At 51.3% G+C, this 24,635-nt stretch overlaps 6 protein-coding genes across 7 annotated transcripts; 4 read left to right on the plus strand and 2 right to left on the minus strand.

The window, feature by feature from the left end:
- The first annotated feature begins 115 nt into the window (after window positions 1–115).
- On the plus strand, window positions 116–1,423 carry PV10_00575 (uncharacterized protein). The gene is made up of 3 exons (XM_016364678.1): window positions 116–539; window positions 594–1,109; window positions 1,169–1,423. The coding sequence occupies exons 1-3, from the start codon at window positions 330–332 to the stop codon at window positions 1,232–1,234; spliced, it is 792 nt and encodes a 263-aa protein (XP_016228327.1). The 5' UTR covers window positions 116–329; the 3' UTR covers window positions 1,235–1,423.
- Window positions 1,225–2,441, minus strand: PV10_00576 (uncharacterized protein). The gene is made up of 2 exons (XM_016364679.1): window positions 1,760–2,441; window positions 1,225–1,697 (listed from the first exon to the last, which is right to left on the minus strand). The coding sequence occupies exons 1-2, from the start codon at window positions 2,276–2,278 to the stop codon at window positions 1,470–1,472; spliced, it is 747 nt and encodes a 248-aa protein (XP_016228328.1). The 5' UTR covers window positions 2,279–2,441; the 3' UTR covers window positions 1,225–1,469.
- Window positions 2,442–3,008: 567 nt separating this feature from the next.
- Window positions 3,009–5,541, plus strand: PV10_00577. Of its 2 annotated transcripts, XM_016364681.1 has the most exons (3): window positions 3,009–3,285; window positions 3,366–3,553; window positions 3,610–5,541. In XM_016364681.1, the coding sequence occupies exons 1-3, from the start codon at window positions 3,231–3,233 to the stop codon at window positions 4,744–4,746; spliced, it is 1,380 nt and encodes a 459-aa protein (XP_016228330.1). In that variant the 5' UTR covers window positions 3,009–3,230; the 3' UTR covers window positions 4,747–5,541. The 2 variants fall into 2 exon arrangements, with proteins under 2 accessions (XP_016228330.1, XP_016228329.1); XM_016364680.1 differs by having other exon boundaries at window positions 3,009–3,553.
- A 1,849-nt stretch (window positions 5,542–7,390) lies between these two features.
- On the plus strand, window positions 7,391–12,813 carry PV10_00578 (uncharacterized protein). Its single transcript, XM_016364682.1, has one exon. It carries the CDS (start codon window positions 8,641–8,643, stop codon window positions 12,217–12,219), a length of 3,579 nt encoding a protein of 1,192 aa, XP_016228331.1. The 5' UTR covers window positions 7,391–8,640; the 3' UTR covers window positions 12,220–12,813.
- On the minus strand, window positions 12,717–14,097 carry PV10_00579 (uncharacterized protein). Its single transcript, XM_016364683.1, has one exon. The coding sequence runs from the start codon at window positions 14,055–14,057 to the stop codon at window positions 12,930–12,932; it is 1,128 nt and encodes a 375-aa protein (XP_016228332.1). The 5' UTR covers window positions 14,058–14,097; the 3' UTR covers window positions 12,717–12,929.
- Window positions 14,098–19,908: 5,811 nt separating this feature from the next.
- PV10_00580 (uncharacterized protein) lies at window positions 19,909–23,707 on the plus strand. Its single transcript, XM_016364684.1, has 5 exons — window positions 19,909–20,077; window positions 20,167–20,334; window positions 20,494–21,057; window positions 21,103–22,364; window positions 22,413–23,707. The coding sequence occupies exons 1-5, from the start codon at window positions 20,064–20,066 to the stop codon at window positions 22,775–22,777; spliced, it is 2,373 nt and encodes a 790-aa protein (XP_016228333.1). The 5' UTR covers window positions 19,909–20,063; the 3' UTR covers window positions 22,778–23,707.
- Window positions 23,708–24,635: the final 928 nt, after the last annotated feature.

Consider the following 24,635-nt stretch of genomic DNA (forward strand, 5'->3'; position numbering starts at 1 on the left):
GCCCCTGGAAGATCAATAATTTCAATTCTGGGTCGGATTTGCTTAGCATTATCTTGCGGCTGTAGCAGCTGCTGCAGCAGGTGCGCACCGCGTTGGCCAGCGACAAAGACTGTGGCCACTCTGGGGGAAACTCTCATGCCTCGCCAACCACCGCGATCTTTGTTGACCTGCTCACCTCCAGTCCGCACCTCAACTCCGACGCTCCCTTATTATCTTCTCTGAGCAACAAATAGCTTCTCAAAGCCCACCCCTCCTTCTAGGTCTTTCTTCTCGTCGCAATCGTCTCGCCCTCAATCCCTCCACCGTCCCCCTTCACACACACCGCAGCCATGATCTTGCGGAACGCCTCCCTCCTGACGGCTCTCCTAGCCTCATATACACTCGCTGATGTTGCTATACTCTCTCCCAAGCCTGGAGATACAATCACTGGACTATCATTAGACATTGAATGGGAAGACTCTGGCAAGGCTCCGGCATTAAAAGATCTGGCTTCATTCCAGGTCTTTCTTTGTGCTGGAGGGAATACGGATGCCAACTATGTGAGTTCTCCTCTCGACCAGTAAGACAAACATCTATTCACATCTCAACCTTAGATCCAACTGGCCACTTTGGTGCAGGCCGGTGACTTTGCTGACGCCAGCACCGTTCGAGTGCCCTTGACCGCTGGCTGGGGAGGAGACGATAAAAATGCATATTTCCTCAAGTTCATTTCCGCTGCAACAGGGGGAACCGTCATCAACTATTCGGACAGATTCACCTTGGCTAGCATGACAGGGACATTCCCAGCGTCTGTACAAGCAGGCCTGCGCACTGTTACGGGCACCGCTGGCCCGGTAGACGTCAACAACGTCCAGGCGGCTGCAGCCCCTGCCCCAGCCGTTCCTTCGGCGGGTGCCGAGGAATATAACGTCCCTTATACCCTCCAAAGTGGGAGCATTCGATATGCTCCCATGCCCACCAAGGCGGGGACAAAAATCACTGCCAAGAATCCCAAGATGCAGTTTCCTACCAGCGCATATACCGTCTACAAGAAGGTCGCGGGACCACCAGATGCCGAATCGACCTTGACGGCACCAGAGACATACACAGTTAAAAGTGTGGAACCCACGGTATGTCTGAAACCCGCCACCTGCCTGACCACTCGTGACCACTACTAACACTCGTCAAGATTCCTCCTGCTGCCATGCCGGCCGACGGCAACGCGCAAAAGTTTTTGAATCGCTGGCGAGATTGATCAATGCCGGACCTGGCAATATATAGTGCATCATCAAGGCGTTGGTTTTCTGGTGGCGTTGATGTAACAATTAGTAGAGCAGGGATGATTTGGCAAACCGTGTCATGCAGACCGGAGATCATATATAACGAATCGAGATACCACCTGTGAGGAATCACAAGGGATGAAAACCCACAACCTATGCACACCACGCTCCAATGAATCTTTTATACATGCAAGGCTTTCCGCAAAATGGTCATCGGTAGATCTCATCAAATGGCCTGGTGTCGGCAAAACAGCTGTCCCAGACCTCGTTGACTGCTTTGACTGCTTTGACATCATCTTTACAGTCCGGCCGTCCAATCAAGGATTGGACCGCTCTCCTCCGTACACACTCCTGGTGATGATTCGTAAACTTCATGAATTTGTTGCCGAAGAATTCATTGGCCCAGCGACATTCTCCGCTGAGGTTGCTGGCTCGGATCTATCAAGCCAGATGTCAGTATGAGTGCGTTCACTGATCGGACTGTCATTGCACGTTCTCACCTCAGAGCAAGCAGCATGCTTGAGATTTGTCTGGTCCAGTAATGTTCGGAACCTCAGAATATCATAGGCATGCACCATTTCATGGGCTATAGTGTCCTCCATCTTCGATTTGGAGTCAACGTAGTTGGCGCAGATTTTGATACCAAAGTCCGAATCAAAGCCACCTAAGCTCGGCTGAGGACACGTGCGACAGCGGATGTTGTGTTTGCCGACGTCACCACCGAGCGCTGCAATCTGTTGGTTCATGTAGACGATTACCGGCGATGTCTTTAACAGGTCATCGCGCCATTTCTCGCACATCCGACAGTCCAACTCGCTATTTCGCTGATCTCTGTCCCACCAGTATTTCTTCAATTCATCCGGGGGTAGTTGATTTGTGATGGCTCTCCACAGCATCTTCCAGCGGCCAGCGCTGGTGTCGGTGGCAATGAATGTGTTTCCATTCCATGGAATCGAGGAAGAGGAGGGCTTTGACGGTGTAGTGGAGGATTGTGAGTCTGAGGAGTTAGGATCCGCCATGGCGGCTATGATAGGGGAAATCGAAGGCAGTCGGCGTTGAGAGACTAGCTAGACAGCGTTGACTTTAGGGCGTGGATACCATCTCCAGTTGCTGTGTGGTTGCTTGTTGTAGCAAGACGATGTTGGTTCATCAAAGGAATGGAAATGTTTCTTGCGCTTTGCCAAGCCCGAAGCATGCAGCTTCCGTCATACGGACTTGATGAACAAGCCTCTGCCAGTCTTTCCTTAGTTGCCCATCATTGAGGTGAGAAGTGTCGGTGAACTAATAGGTCCACTGGAGTTTGAGGATTTTAGGTCTCCAATCACTCTGGGCGGCAGTCTATACTTTACTTACAGTGAATGGCATCAAGTCTCCCAACTGTCAAGAAAGTCACGAGAAATCGTGCCATGACACGTGACTCCTCTAAAAATACTGAGAGTCAGGGACGATGTTGGTCCAGTTGAACTTCTAGCTACACATCCAAGGTGAATAAGAACATCTATATCTGGGGTCAGATTGTATCATACGGTGTATCAGAGAATTTTGAAGCGCATGTAGCATCATATAGATGCATGATATGTTCCTCATTCCTTGAAGGCGGTCTGAAGCCTGGACCGAATCTCGACCAATGATCCACGTGCATCTCAGCCCCACAACTTTGCACCCAGTCGTGCCTTCCTGGAGCAAATGCTGGGGCCACAAAAAAGTCAATACCAATGACTCTCAACGATTGACAAGTTCTCGCAGGGCGGCCAAGCAGACTTCTCCAGACTTCGACACTGTCAACAATTTATTACCGGAAATGGAATCTCAAAGGGCGTGACAGTCTTTCAGTTCACCTCAGTTGATATCTCTTTCGGCTTCTTTCCCTTTCCCCCACCCATGTCAAAATGATAGAGTCGAGCTGCGTCATCTTTTCGTCGTGTTTAAATTCCGATACATACCACAAGACTCTCCATTAAAGGTCCGACAATGTCTCTCGCAAAAATCAAGAGCGTCAAACACCTGACGATCGTTATTAAGATCGGTATGAACTCGCCATGATCTATCGATCCAAGTCGCTGAACCAAAAGCCACTCAACTACAAGAAGCTCACCATTGTTATAGGAACATCCTCGATTGTCGATGAGAAGACTCATGAGCCCATCTTATCGATTCTTTCTTTGATTGTGGAGACTGCAATCAAGCTACGGAGAGATGGCCATCGAGTGGTACTTGTGTCTTCGGGGGCCATTGGCGTTGGACTGCAGAGAATGAAAATGTCTAAACGACCGAAGCATTTGGCTCAAGTTCAGGTATTTCACTCTTCTGAAGAACCTGGTTTTGGCCACTGAAACTCAGCTTCATGCAGGCTCTTGCTGCAATAGGTCAATCCCGCCTTATGTCCATCTGGGACTCACTATTCGCCCACATGAACCAACCTGTGGCGCAAATCCTACTCACTCGAAACGACATCGCCGATCGATCTCAATATCTCAATGCCCAAAATACCCTCGCTGAAACGCTTTCAATGGGTGTTGTTCCAATTGTCAACGAAAACGACACTTTGGCCGTCTCAGAAATCAAATTTGGCGATAATGATACTCTTTCTGCCATCACAGCTGCCATGGTACATGCAGATTACCTCTTCCTCATGACCGATGTGGAAGCCTTATACGACTCCAACCCCCGGAAATTCCCTGATGCTAAACCAATTCTGGTAGTCGACGATATCGACGCTCTACAAGCCGATGTGTCCTCTGCGGGCTCCGCTCTCGGAACAGGCGGTATGGCTACCAAGATCGTTGCAGCTCGACTAGCTACGGCTGCCGGCACATCGACAATTATTACAAAGTCTTCAAAACCGGGCAACATCGCCGCCATAATTAATCACCTCCATCCTCCAATCGACCCGTCCACCAATGAACCCATGCTACAAACTGAACTACCTCCTCTTCACACTAGGTTCATTCCCTCTCCATCCCCAATCCGAAACCGTGCATTTTGGATCCTGCACGGCTTGGCTCCACATGGGACAATCTACATTGACCGCGGGGCATTCAACGCTCTCGCAAACAAGGCAGGCCTCCTGCCTGTGGGTATTGTCGGGGTCGAGGGTTCCTTCGCCCAACAAGAGTCTGTCCGGCTTGTGGTTGTGGACAAAGTTCCATTGGGATCGCTTTCGCCAACTGGCGACTCCTCCTCGGCGTCAATGCAAATGGTTAGCAACCGCGAAGAAATTGGCCGAGCAGTGGTCAACTATGCTGCCGCTGAGGTGGCTAGGATCAAGGGACTGAGAAGCAGTGAGATCATGGCGGTGCTGGGCTATGCCGACACTGAGTACGTGGCCTTCCGTGAGAACGTTAGCTTGATCGCATCGACCGGAGACCGGAGCGTGGGAAGTCGGCCTGAGACTCCAACAGCAGGATTCCGAACACCAGGTCGGGCAGACAAGGGCGGATCAACACCGGAAGCCAGTGTGGCTGACTTGAGGAATGTCAATCCATGATGTCGAAGACAACAGCACCGGGGTTTAATGGAGTTCTTTTTAAGGACTTTCCCAAACAATGATCTTGGCAGACCGCTTCTATCGGTCAAAATCCGATCTTGAAGGCTGAAGGGACATTGGCCTTCAAGGTTGTGTGGTTCACAACCGAACAGGTACCCTTACCAATGCAGAGTTGGTCTCCTCATGCTTCGGATGACACCAGACCTCCACATCCTATGAAGGACGAAATCATGTCTTCATTCCCATCGTCATCAGCATCTCCACCACAAAGCATGGGTCGATTTTCGGTTGGGAGTGGTCGGTGATGACTTGGGCACTATATATGACGAAAGAGTATGAACATAAACAGATGCCTCCGAAGGCTACGAATTTGAAAATTTGCAGAAACCAGATGCGACCCTGTCTAAAGGTTGATCGGACTCGGCACGCACCAAGACAAACAAACAAATCAGACCAGTAGTTGGCAGTCCCTGGCAAGAGCATGGCTTTCGTTCATCGGATCCCAAATCCACTCGGAGATTTTGTCAATCAGCCGGTCCAGATTCGGATTGCCGATATTTACGCAATTGCAACGGCGACTAGGATAGACGAGAAGATAGAATTTTTCGATTCGTTAGCATCGAAATCATGACTGCCGATACCAATTGGATGTGGTTCGATTCCGTGATGGAGGTGAATATTCTTGGATCACGACAGAAAATTCCTACACTGCCGAGGGATCAGGCGAAAGGTCAGCCTTCCAAACCTGTAATTTCGAACTTTCTATCCGTGCTTTGAGGTCTGATCTCTTGCCACAAGAGCTCATTTGTTGGTTTAGCCACGGTGAGACTATTTTTGAGCCTAGATTGTAGTTTTATGTCATTGAGTCGGCTTTCAGTGGTGGCCTTGATTTTGACATACGGCAACTGATTAGTGGCAGCAGGTGGACCATTCCCAAGGGATCACGGTGCCATGCGCAATAGTGCGCAGGGGGAAGAAATTGTACTTGCAAGGAAGCCCGAATCACTAACCGACAGTTACCTCGACATATGCGTGTCTTTAATGGAAGCGAGGTTGGGTATGTACGTACTCTTTACAGGCCCTGGTTCACTAAGCCTGAGGAGGAATGTCGAACTCCGTTGGTGTCTGAGATCATTGCCCTCAGAACACTAGACCTGCCAGCGTGATACATGATGACTGGATACTGAGTCGACATCTGTCAAGGGTAAAGCCTCATTCAACAGATTTGATAATCAATACGTCTTAGAGTCGTTGAACGGACCTCATCACCATCGTCATCTAACATAACGGGTGGGAAAGGCTTGAGAAATGCTGCAGAAGCATCATCATGTGTGGTCCCGGGGTATCCCCTGGCATGATGCAGGGGCAATCGCTGACCGCTTGCATGCAGGCACTGCAGGATGACTTATTAGTAAATAAAGGGCGCATGCCTACAAGTAGAATCGCCAGAACAGTGGGATAGAGGATGAAATTGGCCGATATGGAAAAGCCGTAAATCAGTCCAACTCATGTAAGCCTGAGGAAGGTCTGGTATACGCATATATGTCCATATATGTAGATCAATCTTGATCTTGGGCAGGGTTTGACAGTAAGCGTTCTTGATCGAGACTGTGGGAATTGTGTTTACAGATTTCAGACTACCTGGTATTTATGTGTATACCTGCAGTGCCCTAGGTCCTTATCCCTCCGTTGGTGGTTACCTAAGTACCTAAAGTAGTGAACAATCAAGGCCGGAAAAATTTAGCCTGAGCCGTCTGCATCGCTGAGGGAGCGGCCGAGCCTCGTGTTTGATCGCCGCTCCAGGTAGGTAGATATGTATTGTATGTGCCTAGAAGATAGGCACTGGTAGTGCCTATTGAGCCTCGAGTCCTCCGTTCCTTCCAGTGCGATGACAACGTCACGCCTACCTGGGTACTTATTAGAGCGACACAAAAGGGCAACCTCAAAGGCCTCGCCACCTCTGCCATGTGATGAACAAGCTGAAGAATAACAAAGTCTAATCAATAATACATCACAGTCAGGGTCCTCGTAGTAAGACATGGATAAAGGGATGGCTTTCACTGTGGCTTCCAGGTACCAAGCAGTATAGCCAATAGGTGCCCAGTGTGCTGTAGCGAGGCAACACCAAAGGCCGCCCGTTGAAAGCCCTTGCCCTGTTGCGTCCTCCATTCCCTTACATTGTGTGTTGCCTAGCTTGGCATGCAGCGTTTCCCTATGCGTACCGCCTGCACAGCGTATTATGTACCTAAAGTGTTGAAGAATTGCGATGTGCCCCTGACTTGCCTGACTTGTCCGGGTCGAAAGGGACAATTGTGGATAGTCTAAAGCCCGCGCTTGCGAACTGGAGAAAGCGCCTACTGGCCGAGGTGGGACGGCTCTTTGTGTTAGCGCGACATGCGAGATACTAAGTAAGTGAAGAAACGAGAGGAACGGGCCTAGCGTTCCCAAGAGTCAGACAAAGATGCACTACGCACTTGACGCTAGGCGCAGAAACGTGGAGTGGGCCATGGCTGAGCCGCATGACTGGCTCTGGCTCGCCCCGAGTGGAAACTCCCTCCCCCAAGGCTGCCGCAACCTTATTCATTCGGGGTTCGTGGCCTGCGCCTCCTGCCCTCCAGTGCCTCCACGCATTCACCCGTCGTCTTCTCTCCTGACCCTTGCAGGCCTTCAACTTCCATGGGCCATCGTTGTTCTATCTCGGTTCACCATCTGCACGAGCACCTCTGTGACCTCTGTGACTGTGAGTCTGTGAGTCTGTGACCGTCCTCTCCACACGAGTCCAACGACATTTCCCCGTCAAACTACCGACCACGCAGTTCCAAATACATTCCATCTCCATCCTCAATCATCTGGTTCCAAATTCGTTTCGACAGCCTCGAGTCCAGTCTGGCCACCAGTACTTGCTCCGCGTCAATGATTCACCCGACCTCGCATTTCTAGTTCTGCTTCTGACTCTGTTTCTTAAACACCATTCTCGTTTCACATCGCCTCCTCCCTCCATTCATCGCCCATCGCAGTCACCTTTGGGCTTACAACCGATCAACGACTCCTCCTTCCCTGGTCCGGTACCAGCGTTTCCTCCCACCCGCCTTCCCATCTGCGTTCAGGGTTCCATCCACCTCTAGTCGAGCGACCTCTCCTCCATCAATCTCCGCCATCTCCGTCGGAGACGTGCCCTCCTTTACAACATCACCCGACCCATCGTCAGAATACAAGTCGACTACTTCTTCGTCCCTGCCTAATTGCTTAAGATCATACACATAAGACGACATAAGACAGTCGAACGAACTGCTCGCTTTCCTAGACACTGACCCATTGCCTCAAATCCTCGAATCGTGCGCCCTGCGATCGGCTATCTCAAACCCACGTTTGTTAGCAAACCAGAGCACACCCACTACCTCACTAGAAATGTTCGATCCTCCATGCTGCTCATGAACTGGCCTTTCGGCCTTTGATCGAGTTCTGGAACACGCCATAGACCAACCACACATGTTCTGGCACACGCATACGCTACATCCTTCTCGTGGGTTGTTCTCCTGCCGACGGCGCGAATTCGTTCAACGCCACTGTTGACCTGACTCCCCTGAACGAACTCCGAACTCTTTCACCTCGATTCCCAACTCAACCGATCCTGCATTTCGCCCTCCCACTTGTCTTGCCAATCCCTGTACAACAAGACTCGCAGATCTGTCAAGTACAGCAAGACCCCTACACTAATCAGCGCTGAACTACCTGCAGCCCCACGAGACCACAGCTGTGGTGTATCCGTGCGACTCGGAGCTCCGCAATATCTGTCTTACCCCGACTTTGGCGCTACTCCCCATCAATGTACCCTGACAAAGACGGCCTCTGTCTCCAGCATTATACCCCAGGCGCAACACAAGCCATAGAAGCATGAGCTTCAGCGGCATCCCCACAAGTGCCTATAACCGGACTTCGACCACAACAAACTCGACATCTTCATCCACTCAATCGCTTCGGAAGTCTTCCTCGGTCTCAGTGCGTTCCACTTCCAGAAATGCGCCTTTAGGAACGCGATCTCGAAGCCCCGACTTTGTCTCACCATATACTATCGACTCCCGCACAGAGACGAGTCAATCTCGGTTTCGCTCAGACCGTCGTCCAAGTGAGGGAAAGACGTTGACACCAAACCTTAATATCAATCGTTGGTCACACTCGACTTCGTCCAGCGTATCAGCAGTTGACACCGACGCTGGCAAAATACGTGCAAATTCTTCGAGACGCATGAGTGCCGGCCCTTCGGTGGTCACGGGACCACCGCCACTTGACCGAACCCAGTTTGCCCCATTCTCTTCCTCGTCGTTGAGGGCAGACGGTCAGAGCCCTCAAAGAATTCAATCCTCTTCCTCCATGTTACATCCAGCCAGATCATATAATCAGCGCGATGCGAGTCCAATATCAGCCTCTCCGCTTACGCCTACTTCAATGTTCAACCCAAGCGCAAGCGAGTATTTTGCCGACTCGTGGCAAGCTCGCAAGGCTAGTAAACTGGGCGATCAGGTGGCAATGTCTGTCTACATGACTTCTGGTCAGCAATTGGATGACCCAACACAGCAAACCTCACCCCTGGACCCTCGAGCTGAATCGCAGGAACCACCAATGCAGATACAAGGAGATTCGTCCACCATGTCAAACGGACCGACACGAGGCAGAAGTCATCGTAGTCCTACTCAAAAGACAATGCTATCAAAGGCGCTGGCCAAGGCAAACTCGGCAGTATTGTTAGACAATGCACAGAACATCGAAGGCGCCATCGAGGCATACGACGAAGCGTGTGAGCTCCTGCAACAGGTCATGGTGCGTAGCTCCGACATGGACGACCGCAAGAAGCTGTCGGCCATCCGAAGTACATACTCGAATCGCATTGCCGAACTCCACGATCTTGAGCCATTCCCAGGCCTGCACGAAAAGGCACTCCCAGATGATCCGCCATACGACGAAGGCAACAAGTCTTTCTTCACAAGCGATGTCACAGATGTAGATACGGCTGATGTGTTGAAGACTGTGCAAATTCCCCCTCGTGGCGAATCCTTGCTTCCAGAGATCTACGGTGGGGAGGCCTATCTAAATGAGCCGAGCACACGGAGCAGATTAAACATCCCCAGTCTGAGTCTTCCCATGGAAAGCCAGTATATGCCACCGCCTCTATCGCCTCGAAGGCCACTTTCCCCCGTGGATGACGACGAGGACGGACGTGGGACGGATACGCCCCAAGCCACCAAGAGGGCGTTTGATGTCTCGAGTAACATCGCGCACTACAGAGGCATCAGCACCGAATCTACCTCTTGGCTGGATACTTACGAAGACGCCTCATCCTCTGCAAGGTCATCTCGCCTTTCGTCGATGGATGTTGGCATTCGTGACTCGACTCTTCTTGTCGATGATATCGGAGCAGATCTGGACGCAGCACTCGATGCTGCGGTCGATGCCGCATGGGACGATAGCCTTAACGAAGAATCAACGCCAAAGCTAGAGAAAACGCAAAACTTCGATCAGGACTACACCCTCCCACTGCCTACGATGACTTCTGCCTCACTATCCATTCCTTTGGACCTCGAACTCAACCGAGATTATGACGAAGGTAATTCATCGGACGAAGAGGAAAGATTACTGGAGGAGATGACGAAAGGCTACGTTTTCGATGATTTTTCGTTCGATGACCAATCCAAGTCTACCATTCCTCGGCAGTCTGACTCGAGTACTGTGTCTGCTCGCACCTGGACCAGCTCTGTGCCGTCAACAGCAATCTCTAATATGACCACATTAACGACTCTGATGGAATCACAGGAACCTGCTTCTGAGCTGTCACCGCGACCCATCCCTCCCGCCAAAAACTCTCCTGTGACTGCGGCCCCAACAGTCTCGCTTCCTCCAGCACCCACGATGTTACCGCCACCGCCTCGGAGTAGACCAACCAGCACTGAAAAATATGCCGGATTGGGCCTTCGGGAAAGACGCTTCTCAGGTCAAGGCAATAAGCAATTGAAAATCGAGACCTTTAACAAACGTAGCTCATCCATGTTGGCTACAAAGATAATCGATGTACCCACGAACCCCTCTGCCGCCGTTGCGGAAACCCAGCTACAGATTCCCCCGACATCATCAATGGACAAGACGCCTTCGCCTCTGACCAATGCAAATCCAGTGACACCCATGACCTCTATACCTTCAATAGAGTCGGTGGGCAGTATCTCGCCGCTCACGCCGCCTTTGACTCGAGGAGATTCATTGGGAAGTCCAGACGATGGCATTGTCCAGCCGCCATCACCGTCCAAATTGGTCAAAGCAATGCCTCCTTCAGTGCTCAAGAAACGTTTGTCGTCATCGAGCCTCAGAATGCGTAACCTTTCGGTAACGACGCTGGACAATTCAGGCGAGTCGCCTTTGACGCCGAACACGATTGGGATGCCGGACAATAAGAACGTCGTCCCCCCGTTGCCCTCTGCTGCCTTGCCTACGCCATCAATGGGTGCTTTTGGGCCTCATTTGCTGCAGACTGGCGGATACTATTTATTTGAAGATCACATCCAACCGGTCACACCGAAGACACCCACCAGTCCGACCAGTGTAAGCCTTCCACATCCTCAGCAACTTGAGTCATGTCCGGAACCGACTTTATTGCGACCATTCTGGTTGATGCGATGCTTGTACCAAACCCTCGCTCATCCTCGTGGAGGGTATGTGACAACCAAGTTGTTCATTCCCCGCGATATTTGGAGAGTCAGGAATGTCAAGCTGAAGGCTTTGGACGATAAAATTTCCCAATGTGACCACCTCACACAAGCCTTGTTGAAATTGGCCAAAGTGGACACCTTGGATGCCGATGCGGTCCTAGAAGAATTACAGAGCTTCGAGACTATCATCGAACAGGTGCGGACGACATTGCAGAAGAAGCTGGGCAGTGAGGTTGGATTCTCTGGGTCAAGCAATCTTTTCAAAAACAATCCTGAAGATCAGGATGCCACTGGGTCTAAATCTGGCGGCACCACGACAAAGTCGTCAATTGCATCAAGCTGGAGGAAGCTTCGGTCCAAGTCGAGTGCTCCGGCGATTGGAAATCAGTCCGGTTCAAAGGACTTGGCGTCGGGCCTCAATATGTCTTCACTCCCGATGACAATGGCTTCTGTGATGTCTTCATCTCGATCACATGCCAATCGCAAGCTCAATCCACCCCCAACGCCCAGCCAATTGCCCAACATCGCAATTGTTTATGCTACCTACATGTCAAGTTTGGCGCGGCTTTTTGACGCGGTTCAAGTGCTGGATGGCATTGCACGGCAGGTGGAAGATCCGGGCTTGAAGTGTAGCAGCAAGACACAAGTCGGCCTGGAGCTCGGAGTGAAGAATGCAGCAGAATTCTTTGCCTTCTTCATCATTCGATTTGTCATGACTGATTTGTCACTATTGCTTGACAAGTTCCTCAAAAGAGGATCGGAGTGGGTGGTGACCTGAGCCCGCGATGTATGTTCTCCCACTCATGTTGGTGGAACAGATTGTGTTGGCAGGAGTGATGCAGTGTTGAACACAATGCAGAACACTAGCATGTCCCGCGACGTGCACACTCGATCTGTTGCCACCTGAGAGGTTTGTGACAGGAGTCCAAACCATACAAAGAAGCATCACAACGCCGTGCCGCTGTAGGCAGGGTATGCAAAGCGTTTGATTTTGATTGTTAATTTGTCGCATAATTTCACGCGTTTTCTGTTATTCATGATACCACCACCGGCATCGATTCAGTCATCTATCGTTTTTATGTCATGTACCTACAGGCGGGAGAAACATGAAATTACCGGGCCTGTCTCAAAAACACAGGATAAAGGTGACGTCGGCTGAGGAACAACCCCGAGGAGATCCAAAAGCACTTGCACCGACTACATGGAGCGGCAAATTGGATGCATGTAAGGCGCGGAGACCTTGAAGTTTTGACCCTGATGGAACTGGGAGAGGACGAAGGAGAAGCTAGTTTCCAATGTAGGCGAGACTATGACAAGAAGTATAGTGCGTGAAAGCCGATAGGCTTCTGAATTTCATGTCCCTTTAGTCTTGTTCGATGCAAGTAGTAGTGGCTTTCTGGCTTATCTTTTTCCCGCTTTGAAGGCAATTCAAGGTTCATCGACATGGATGAATGAACCTGCACAACCGGTTTGATTTTGACAAACAAGTCAAGCAGCACTTTGACCCGACCTTTGCGCAGGAGGTAGTTGAACGACATACTCCCTCTCCGAAAACCCAAAGGTAATAACATCGGCATCGCGCAACTCGACATATCTGCCATTTGGAATAGCATCATGATTAAGTTTCGTCCCATTCCCACTCTCCAAATCGATGAGATACGGCTTGACCGCACCAATTCGATCACCAAATTCGTTCGTCTTATCCACGAACCGAAACTGCACCACCGCATGCTGTTTTGAACAACTCGGATGTTGCAACACATGATCAACAACTGATTCATCCCTCCCAAACAACCAACACGACTGCTCAAACAGATCAATCGTATCGACAATATCGCCTTCTTTGAACACATACATCCGCCATGTCTGTGACGCAGGCGGTTTACGCGCGTTAGACGGTTCGTGGTATTTCAACACGACGGCCTGTCCGCCACGGGTTTTGACGCTGTTGGCCGCGGCGGCGAGGAGGCCGGATGGTTTGAAATTGGCTTTTTGTTTGGGTGTGTCTCCTCCCTCGCCGGGTTTGGTGCGGGAGGGTGTCGACGTATCTTTGAATGCGTCCTTTTGAGATGGGAGGGGCCCTTGTGAGCGTTGGAATTTCTCGACTTTGCGGGCTGGGGAGGATGGATCGGTGGAATGATGGGGTGGAGGGGTGTGTGAGTTTGATCGTGATCGTCGTCGACGATGATGGTGGTGGTGGTGGTGTCTTCGACTAGATCGGTGTCGTCTCTCTTCATAGTCATCACTTTCTCTGTCCCGATCGGTATCTCTCAATCGCTCTCTTCTCCTGTCGTCTCTATATGGAGGACTTCCTCTACTTCTCGACCTGCGCGTCTTTGTCGTCAAATGTCGATCTGCGCTTCGCGACCAATGTTTGCGTGGCCGGTCACGCTCATTTCCACGACTTCCGTCTCTTTTTCGGTCCCGCTCTCGACGAGCAGGCCGTGGTGGACTTCGACTTCGACTTCGGCTCCGACTGGGACTTCGATCACGTTTTCTCTTCGATGGTCGGTCGACTCTCCATCTCCTAGATGAAGTCGCGTCGTCGGGTGAACGACCTCGTCGTCTTGAAGGTGGGGAATCTCGAGACGGGGACCGTGATCGAGAATCCGACATTATTGTCTCTTTCTTTTCGTGGGGGGAGGGGGGGTTTGAATGCCTACCGGTAGGCAGGCATTCTTCTGCATGGAAAATGAGTTGGACACGGCACAAAGGCAGCGAGGTGGAAATTGCGGCGGCAATGTTGCTGTGTTGGGAAGGTTCCGCATGCTTGCCAAGACTATATCAAGACTTGGTCTTTGAGACGAGGCTGAAATACCTACCATAATTCACCGGACCATAGTATGGGCGGTGGACGGCATCATCAAGAGGCAGATTGCAGGAAGGAGTGGGGTTATATGATAATGGTCAATAGGCTCCAGAGCCGTAGGAGAAATATAGAACATGATGCTCCATTCGTAGACTGCTGCTGCTGTGATCAATTGGAAGAATGCTGAAAGACAGGCATCGTAACGAGTCTAATAAATCATAGACTTGACATAGACACTGAAGAAGATAGTGGATAGCCATGGGGCCATTCTCTCAGTCAAGAGAAATCTCGTTCGAAGGGTAAGAGATGGTCCAATTCCTCCAGGCTAGTCTACGGCCTACCACTACGGACACACGGGAATTCTCCTTTGTCGATTTTGATGCTTCTTGAGTGAGCGATTGAGAAGTTGACGCTCTGGATTCAGGGGATTCCAAGACTCCCCAGACTGACCATCCGTGCGATGGCTATGAGAAGGGCCCTTTGACGAATGATCAAGCAATGCTTGGCAAAGGACGTTTGAAGGCTTTGTGTACGCGGTTTCTTCACAAAGGATTGTCCATACCAAGAGGTCACGGATGTTCGAGACGGTATCGGCATGGCCGTGTGGAAGGTGAACACGCGTCCTCTGAGTCTTAGCTGTGATGGTCCATGATTCGAAGACAAAGATTGCTGTGTTCTGCAAGGGTTTTTTGCAACGTATGGTTGAGATGAATTTTATGTTTCCATTTTTACCACTGATCGGCTGTGGGTGATGAAATTTGAGAGATTCTAGACCGTGCGCAACCGCCCTGAAGAATGAACCCTGAACCCTCGTCCCGAGGTGCAGGTGGTGCAGTAAGGGAGAAAGAGGGGAAAGTTGTTCGTGATGGAATGTACGCCACACTTGGTTCCACACCAAAGTGGGCCAGATTGCCCTCACTAGCCACAAAACGCCACATCTAGCCACACTTAATCCCCACTATGGCCCCTCACTGGTGCAACATCTGTGGCGCTGAAACTGTAGCACGACAGGGATGCAAATGACAAACTTTGCGCACAGAAACGGTTCCAAAGATTAGACTTTCCCGTCTTTGTGAAAAACTTCGAGCCGCATTTCGCAAATTAGCCACAACAGCCACATCGAAATCGAGAACCTTGTAATGCCCTTTTGAATTGGGTGTGTAAGAGAGTTCACATCTTGAAGTCTGATCATGCGGGGGGTTGGTATTGGATTATACGGAGTATGTCACCCTCGCTTACAGATGGACTCCTCATGATCACAAACCGTAGTCACTGGGATCGGATCAATCTTACAGGAGTTCTCGCTTCAAGCATACAGTAACATGATTTCCATTGTTGAAACGGAAACAGCGTAGATGAGGATCGGTTCGGAGCCCCCCGGGCTGGCCAACATCAGGTCGTGGCTGTCACGGCTGTTTATGTACCACTGTCAGTTGTGTTCTGCTATTGGAAACTGTTGACGGGTTGCTGGGTGCTGGGGTGGTGGATATGTGACATTCGTGCTATCCTTAATTTCCAGTCGCAACGGCAGGGCGACCAGGTCAGGCCAAGACGTTGAGTGGGAAACAAATCAAAGTGAGGCCAGGACCAGGGCGAGATTCATAACTCGATAAGCACGAATGCGAATTGTGCATTGTTCGACTTGCAGCCGATTTTACGGTTCAACCCGCATATGTTGTGGTATGGAATTGAGCAATTTGCATAGCTTGCGGCGCTTGACTCGTTGGAGGTTCGTCGGATCGTGCAGTAATAACCGAGAGGACTTTTGTGGAGAGGCATGTGGGTACGATGGATGGTCCGGGCGTGGCAGTGGAGTCTCTGGTATGGGTCATCACCCGTGTCCTTCCAACAAGTATTGATGGTATTGGATCTGTACCACAATTCACAAGGCCCACCGCTCCAGATGATGCACCGGATCCGTCATCGGCTTGATTCGACAACTCATAGCGCCAGGTCTTGAGGATGGCCGACTGTCAGATTGATGAATATGGGTTTCATTACGGACAAGAGGTCTCATCTGGTTGTCTATGCTGAATGGCTGAATGGCTGTAACACGATGGACAAAAGCACCGGATGACAGCATCCCTCAACTAATTCTGAAACTCATGATAGAGTGACACTTATGACGCAGGAATTTGACGATGAGATTTACGCTACGTTGCTACTCACAAATGGCATCATTCGCAGTTGTCGCAATCTATTTGATGGCTCGAGGATGCTTTGGAATTACGTTTACGTGCACAACCCACGGTGCAAGTTTGTTGGTTTCGAGCACATTATGAATCTTCGACAGTGATTCGTTAAGGAAGCTATCTCTCTCACCCCCATGACGACGGCAAAAGGAGCAAGGAAGAGTCTGACTGGGTGGCTGCCCGTGGTTTGACATTTTGCTGCAGGAAAGAGCTGTGAGATTGTAAAGGGTCACGAGGGTCACTTGACCCCTCCAAGGCGTCTCCTCACTCCTCCTCCGCGTCTTCTTACTGCTAGGCTTGGTGTTTCAGGATGTCAGGCAGGCGCCGCCACCAATAGGTGACCGCCCATTAAGACCCATGATGTAATTTCAGGACTCCTGTCATGTACAACGGGGAGGAGATTTGTCCATGCACCAATACAGTATGGAAGGTAATCGAAGTCGCGTCGAAGTACTCCGTGCACCAGCATTCAAAGGACCACACATCCTAGTAGGCGCTTATCGAAGACTTTGAACTTGTCAGCAGGCCATTCCCAGGAAACCCACATGATTGGTACCTAACTAAATCGTCTAGTAGTCCGGCTGGGAGGGAGCAAGAGGTGTGCTCCCGCCAGGGCTTCCTGGCTTGCCGTACGCTCACGAAAACTGGCATTTAGCCTGTTAAAGCGGTGAGTGAGAGTCGGTCGATGTCAAGCCAAATTCACGATGGTTATCACTGCCACCAGACAATGACAAGTGCCCAACAACCACTGCGAGTACCACTGATTACATGCATGTAGCTAGCTATAGGCGGCAGTTCCGACGTAGCGAGCTCAATAAAGAGGTTGGTAGACGATAGTACGGGCGCACGGGTTGTTTCGAGGGAACATTGTTTGGGGCATTTGTCGCAGAATGAGCTGCCCGGAAGGGAGATCCGGGCAATGGGAATTCGAAATTCGCAAGAAAGCCATCGCAGGTTCCCCGTGCCCCCTTGGCCTAAACCCAAAAGCGACACTACGAGTACCTATCGCATACCTGCCGCATACCAGTCTACGGAGGTACCCACGTCCTTCCACTGCCTAAACGGCATTCAGCGCCCGGGCAAGATTTGCCGGGCTGCCGGACTCCCCTCCCCTTGGGACTTTGGGAACACTTCACCCGTTTTGCCACGTTCACTTTTCAAAATTGTTAATGTTGGATCATCCTCTTGACTCATAATATTCGCCCTGTAGGAGGACAGCAAATTTTGTGTACGCATAGTCACGCAACAAGCGATGAGTTCATCTCAGCGTGCGTAACCTACCTGGTGACTATGCCTGGAAGAGAATGGATCTTCTCCACACGTGGTGACTTGGGTGGTGTGGGCGTCAACCTCCAAAAATATCGTGTAGGCATGGGGCGTAGGTGAGCGTAGATCAACATTGGGGCTTTGCGTGTCGCCAATGGGCAGATCTTTCGGGTCTCACCCAAGCCACGGATGGCCCACGAGTCACAATCACTACGGGTGAACACCCGGAGAAAGTCTCCCTGGTTAGTGCCCTTCTGGTAGAGATCCTCGGCTGCATACGTACCCCTTGAGTGCCCAGAAATGCCCTTGGGCAGCAGACACGCATACCTCTAGAGGGCAGCCATTATTGCTACGCATACCGGAGGCATCAGATAAGGTTACCCCCCGTGTGCCACGCCGGTTTGCCACCAACAGCCACATCTACAGACCCTCTGCCCTCCATTCCCGTCGAGACGTGGCGGTGCACTGTCGATCATGGACAAACATAGATTCTGGAGGGGAGGGATCCTGAGAGTTTGAGCAGACCTCTGCCATCCTTGCAACAAGGATTGACCCTGAGAAGGGAGAGAGAATAGCAAGGTGACAGGAACGAAAGAGGAATATGAGGCGGGAAGCTCTTTCGAATTAGGTAGTTTGTCTTGAGAAAGTCGCTCTTTCTTAGACTCTGCTGCAGCTACTCACCCACTCAAAGACCCCCAGCACGCTCAAGCCACGTATCTGCCGTGCTTCCATGGGCAGTGTCCGCAGGGGTGCCACTTCATGACCCTTTTGTTCCTCTTTTTTCCTTTCCCGACGCCACGAGTGAATGCGAATCGCGCGTGGGACAGTTGGCCGATGACGGGTGACCGATGGAGGCTTACTGGCGGTCCTCATGGCCTAAGGCTGGCCGTTACCCACTTGTACCACTTGACCCGTTGCTCCAACAGAGTTTGTTCTTCGCTCTCGCTTCGCATCTGGCACTCTTTTCCCACCTGGAAGAGGGAGGTCGGGTGGTTGTGGCGCCTTATAACGGCCGAGCTGCCGGCCACCCAATGAGTCTGCAGCTGGGCGACGGGTCAGTCGTGATAGAGTGGCTCACCGAGTCGCTGTGTGAGGCGGGTGCCAAACTCTGTTGGCTTTGTCTGTTCTCTAGGCTCTGAGGCCCACCCAGACTAGACAGGATAGGTAGCTAGTGTCCCCCAGTCCCCCCACCCCGGTCGAGTCTGACGAAAGCCCACGGAGTCCACGTTATGAGGATTGCCGTGAGTGCTGGAGCTTCCACTTCTGCCACTCTCTGGGTCTGATCAAGAGTGGCTCGAGTGGCTCAAGTGGACCTTGAATGGGCCATGAGTTGGGCCGCTCGGGGCGTGCTTCAGGCTTCAGGCTTCGTCTAACCACTCTGACCTCTAGCCTCCAGGCTTTTGAAGTACTCCGTATCCGTACTCCTCTCGGGCGTGGTACCAGATGGGGCTTGAGCCTTCGATAGCCTCTAAGCCTGTGGATTGGGGTTGTGAATTGTGGGTTGTTGCTTGCTGGATTGAATCTTCTTCTCCGTAACTTGGTCCTTGGGAGGATACCAGACCTGCCACCCCGGTCCAAGTCTCCGCCCATGTCCATGGCGTTTTTGCTGAGGACTTGTGATTGCCATCCGTCGTCTTTTGGGTCTCTTTGGCCAGAAAGGGACTTTGATGCCGCGGGCACCACTCGATCGCAAAAGTCGACGCATCTCCGGAGCTTCTAAGTCTGACTTTGATGCCAGTGTCCACTTGCCTCACCATCCTTGATCCATGGCCCCCAATTGAGCCACTCATGGAAATCACTGGCTCTAAGTACTTTACTTTTAGTCTCTGATGTGCACCATCGTCCTATTGCCCATTCCCCATGGCCCATGGCCCACGACCACTGACCGCAGACCGATGACCCCCCTGTCATTCTAATACAGAGTACGAGTACTGTGAGTACCAGACAACGACACCTCGCCTTCTCGTCATTTTGCGTCTGGATCACTTATTTGTGAACCTTCTTGTCGATCTTTCCTCTAGTCCTTTGTCGAACCTCATATTACCCAACTCTAGACCTCTTGACCCTGTCTGTTCGATTGAGCATTCGTGGCACTCAAGACTCCCTCGACTACCAAGCATACCCTCGATACGCCGTCTCTCACCTGAAGAACTCTACACGCAAACTACCAGGCGCAGCACTTCGCCTGTTTCTCCCTTCCTTTTGCATCAACAGATACACGAATCTGTAATCCACCATTCACGGATGCGCCGTTGGATTCCTCCTGCTGTTTCCCTCATCGACTTCAGCACACATGCCGTTGATTTGATATCCTTTTATCTTGGACCTGCAGCCTGAGACGCCGCGTCGTCGCAAATGTTTCGTAATCGGTTCGTCCCAACTCCAGTTCTGCTTGTGTCTCATTTGTCTGCCTCGCGCATTGCCCACCATAAACTGACGCTGCCATGTTCAAACACAGACGCAATACACAGAAGCCCGATGAGGAGTTGTACGCGTCCTTCCGACAAAACTTCCCCAATGTTGGGCCATCGACTGCTTCAGCCGTGCAAGGGACTGACCCAGGCCCTCTTCGCCGATCGTCCACTTTAAGCGAGGCCATTGTCGATGACCCTTCCGAGCCTCAACGGTATGTCATGCTTCCATTTACATCAGCTCATCTTACTTCCTCTTCCTCCTCCTTTCCTCATGGCTTTGGTCTTTCTCACTCAGTCGTAATGTCGCCGCCGCCTGCCCAGTCGCCTGATCACGGCGACAACACATACTCAGATGCTGACTACTTTACCAGATCTTATGATGCTCAAGCAGATGTCAAAGATCCGGATGCTACGCCAAAGCCATTTACAGACTCATGGAGATTCACGCCGTCCCTGATGGATCCCAATTCTTTTGCTTTTTCCGCTTTCGCAAACCAACCGCCTGGGTATTATACCCCAACCCCAGGTGGCTTTGGCACGCTCTATCATCCTCAGGCCGGTGACCTCCATACACCGGGGATGGGCATGAATACGCCTTTGTCGCTTCCTCATTCAATCCATGGCCTACACGCACACGACTCCATCATGCAACTTCAGCACTTTAATCCTCACTTTCTGCACAACCCCCATCCTTTCCAGGATGTCTTTTCCCAGCAACACCCTGTTCACTCTATGGCTCAACACCAACCTCAGACCTATGCGCCACAGCAGTTTCTCCAGCATCAGGACTCTGGCTACGTCGCAATGGACGATTCCCCTCACAAGACCACTCCATTACCTGGCGAACTGGGTGTCGTACCGTCGTCCATGGCCCAGCCAATACCTACAGCCATGTCTACACACGTTGGTGTTGGTTTACAAACTCCTACGCCAAAGTCAGTGTTTCCAGCCCAAGTGACATTCCCAGCTAACCCCTACAGATTCCGATTCCAGACCACACTCAATGCCCCAACCGCAATGGTACGGCATGCCGACGAGATCCCCATCACCTACCTCAACAAAGGCCAGGCCTACACAATGTCGATATTCGATACAACTCCTCCAATTCCACAGCCAGGACAGATCCTAAAGTATCGTACCTATGTGCGCGTCTCTTTTGAGGATGAACAGCAGAGAGCTCGGCCTGGCGCCTGTTGGCAACTCTGGAAGGAAGGCCGTGGCACCAACGAGGCCCACCAACGGGGTGGTAAACTATTGGCAGTCGAATACGTGGACCCCAATCAAGGCGGTGACGACGATCTGCGAAAGTCCCAAATTCAGCTTGAAAAGGCCTCTTTCGACGGCTTTGCAGTCACTTGGTTCCCTGCCTCAGTTCACGGTGCGCCTGACAGCTCTATCTCGGTGCGATTTAATTTCCTGTCCACCGATTTTAGCCATTCCAAGGGTGTCAAGGGTATTCCTGTTCGGCTATGTGCAAAGACGGAGCTGATCTCGCTGGATGGAACCACTACAAATGGTGAACCAGAGGTGTGCTTCTCCAAGGTCAAACTCTTCCGGGACCATGGCGCTGAGCGCAAACTCTCCAATGACGTGGCCCATGTTAAAAAGACGATTGATAAGCTGAAGCAGCAAATTGCACAAGCAGAAGCCGGCTTGGGCAATGCTGGAAAACGGAGAAGAAGCGGCTCGATGGTTAAAGCTTCAGGATCACGGCCCGGCAAGATTGTCAAGCACAAACGAACCTGGTCGGTAGATTCAGAGGGCGAAGGGGGCAAGTTCACCGCAGAAGAGGACCTACAGATGAAACTGGTGAGCATGCAAGACATGTTCACCTCAACGCAACCCATCAGTGTGCTCTTCCTCAAGGGCGACCCAGAGGATGATCCTGATCTTTACCCCGTCAAACTCCCTGGTGATGACCCCGAGGGTAAAGAGTTGGTGCGGTCCACAACATGGGAATCCCGGCAAAGTGCATCTGACTCTCCCACCTCCAACGCTGCTTCACCATCCGCAAGCTCTACGTCTCCGAACACCCCAAAGCGCAGGTTCTCCGAAATGCAAAATTCAGTCATCCAGGAGGAACCAGAGAGCGAACTAGATGTTGACTCCTCGGCCAACGTATCCTCAGCACAAACCCGACCCGTCAAGATTCCCAAGTCCGAGGTCGAGTCAAAAACGGATCTCTTCGCGGTGGATGTGGACAGTAGCTATAAACCTCCATCAGATCGACCTATACGACCAGGTAAGCAGCCTTTGAGTGATGGTTTTTACAATCCTAACGTGTTGACAGTTGCTTGCTTTTACGTCCGTCAAAAAGACTCGCAGAGAGAATACTATCGTGCAGTCTATCTAATGCAGCGGACGGTCAAAGATCTGATCAATGGAATCGCACAAAAGTTCGAAGTCGATCCTCATAGGGTGACACAGGTTACCCATGTTAATTCCCGAGGATTGCGCATTCTTGTGGACGAAGAGGTGGTCCGCGAACTTCCTGAAGGACAGGACATGATGGTGGAATTTACTCCTGCTTCGGGCGAACAACCACTTAAGCAAGAGCTTATTGCTCCAGCCTCAACCGAGGTCATGGTCGATGCAGAGATTCCACCATCCAACATCATCGTCTCGGACGGGCTCGAGATGTGGCTCAATTACTGAGACAACTCAACCCCGGCACCAAACGATATCACATTACGAGGCTCGAAATTGTACGAAATTATTATTTCCCTGACTTCAGTTTCAATCTTTCTCAAACACACACCATATCCGACATCATGACATGGGCTTTCTTATCAGACACCGGTGGAATATATTATTTGATACCCCTTGGGCGCGAGGCCCTTGATGTACTTGAGGCGGCTCAAACACACGCGTGGAATTGTACAGATGCAAGATCGGTGGAGCGGTGGATATTGGACCCCATTTTCTCCAAGCAAAGACTATGGACGATCGAACGACGGGATGATATACGGGTCCCCAAGCGACGTGCCGACCCTTTTTTACTTTTCTTATTCACGAGATACACGACTTTTCGAAGATACCCATTTTGTCAGATTTACTCATTCTGTCGGGGCATTGAGGGATCTCTGGTTTTGGAGGATCCCATCATCGAGTTGGCACTGTATCGACTACCTCGCTAATACTGATTACACGAATGACCGTTCTCCTTGGGACATACCATGGACGGGCTGAGATGGGTACGTCGAGTGGCCGAGTTCATTCCTCATTTTTCGTCATCGATTTGTCGCGCCTTAGGTTGGCTCGACGGCGATCTCAGTTTGGAAGGCTTACGGAGCGTTTACTTGATCCAGACTGGCCTGGGCAGGGCAATAGGTGGCCGCGTGGTATCAGGAACCTGATCGCACCATGCATGCAGGAACGCGCTTGACCAGATTTGAGGTGTTTCGGTCCAAACCAATTGAAGGTACTTGTGCCTGGTCGACCTAGACCCGGATGGACTGGACACGAGTACTGCGCCGTTGGCCTGCAGTCTACTGCACGAGGCTGGGCTGTTCTTGGGGCAGTGTCTCAAGGGAGAACGTCATCTGACCATAGCAATGTAGTGACATGAAATCTGATATGATTGGCTGCCAGAGACTTTCGGCGTATACCGTAGGTGTTAGAGGTGCATGGCGCTAGTACCTCGCATGGCACAGCATTTCGGCACAGTATGCGGTGGGAAAGAAAGTTCTTTTCGTGGCTCTAGAATAGGATGCGATCGACCAGGTGATATGGAAATAGAACACAGGTCAGGTACGCTGATCAAGACGAGGGGCCACGTCAGCGAGAATGAAAATCGAGACCCCTGGCAGCCCTGGGTTGACTCGGCGGCGGTACCTGGATCAGGACCATTCAGAGACTGAGGGCAGCATTTGGGGGACGGGGGTCCAACGGTAAATTGGTAATCGATGGGACGATCGTGAAGTCGACGACGGTCATGGCAGCATAAGGCTTGGTATCATGGTACGTAGGCGTACACGCGTGGTAGTAGGTAAGGTATCTATCTCCCTATTGGTAGTGAAAGCTGGCTCTTTTTCCCGGCTCTGGCACCCGAGGAACCCTGGGATGGATAGTCTTGGCTGCAGATGGGCCCCCAATTGTCCCCAATATGTTTCTCGCCAGTCGCGAGTGATGCTGTAGTAGCCACAGTAGCGTCACGGTCTGGGTTATGTAGGTACCAATGGTGGAATCAAGACAAGAAATGCACCAAGGTCGGAATACGGCAAGTCACCAGACGAGTGCCCAGCATATCTTCGCCTCCTGAAAAGAGAGCTCCAATCACGGGGTCGCCGCTGCGTCGTGTCTACAATATCCTCGATTGCGTGGCACAATTGGACTACTCACTAGCGCTTGTACACTTCGATTCGGTTTACCAAACAGTAATTGATTACAGTAGCAAAAGCAAAAAGGAAGGTAGTGTAAATGTCAGCCACAGGAAGTCTCGACCATCGCCTGCCGCCACATCGATGCGGTCAAGTGTGGGAACTGTAAGGAAGTATGGGATTTGCGATCAGAG

This window comes from Exophiala mesophila (genome assembly GCF_000836275.1).
Source record: "Exophiala mesophila strain CBS 40295 unplaced genomic scaffold supercont1.1, whole genome shotgun sequence".
NCBI lineage: Eukaryota > Fungi > Ascomycota > Eurotiomycetes > Chaetothyriales > Herpotrichiellaceae > Exophiala > Exophiala mesophila.

Coding starts and splice junctions, on each gene's coding strand:
- PV10_00577 (XM_016364680.1), top strand. CDS start 3,299: ATGATCTATCGATCCAAGTCGCTGAACCAAAAGCCACTCAACTACAAG. Junction 3,554..3,609: donor AGCATTTGGCTCAAGTTCAG/GTATTTCACTCT, acceptor AGCTTCATGCAG/GCTCTTGCTGCAATAGGTCA.
- PV10_00576 (XM_016364679.1), bottom strand. CDS start 2,278: ATGGCGGATCCTAACTCCTCAGACTCACAATCCTCCACTACACCGTCA. Junction 1,698..1,759: donor AGCATGCTGCTTGCTCTGAG/GTGAGAACGTGC, acceptor CTGGCTTGATAG/ATCCGAGCCAGCAACCTCAG.
- PV10_00578 (XM_016364682.1), top strand. CDS start 8,641: ATGAGCTTCAGCGGCATCCCCACAAGTGCCTATAACCGGACTTCGACC.
- PV10_00575 (XM_016364678.1), top strand. CDS start 330: ATGATCTTGCGGAACGCCTCCCTCCTGACGGCTCTCCTAGCCTCATAT. Junction 540..593: donor GGAATACGGATGCCAACTAT/GTGAGTTCTCCT, acceptor TCTCAACCTTAG/ATCCAACTGGCCACTTTGGT. Junction 1,110..1,168: donor TTAAAAGTGTGGAACCCACG/GTATGTCTGAAA, acceptor ACACTCGTCAAG/ATTCCTCCTGCTGCCATGCC.
- PV10_00579 (XM_016364683.1), bottom strand. CDS start 14,057: ATGTCGGATTCTCGATCACGGTCCCCGTCTCGAGATTCCCCACCTTCA.
- PV10_00580 (XM_016364684.1), top strand. Junction 20,335..20,493: donor GACCCTTCCGAGCCTCAACG/GTATGTCATGCT, acceptor CTACTTTACCAG/ATCTTATGATGCTCAAGCAG. Junction 21,058..21,102: donor TTACAAACTCCTACGCCAAA/GTCAGTGTTTCC, acceptor TAACCCCTACAG/ATTCCGATTCCAGACCACAC.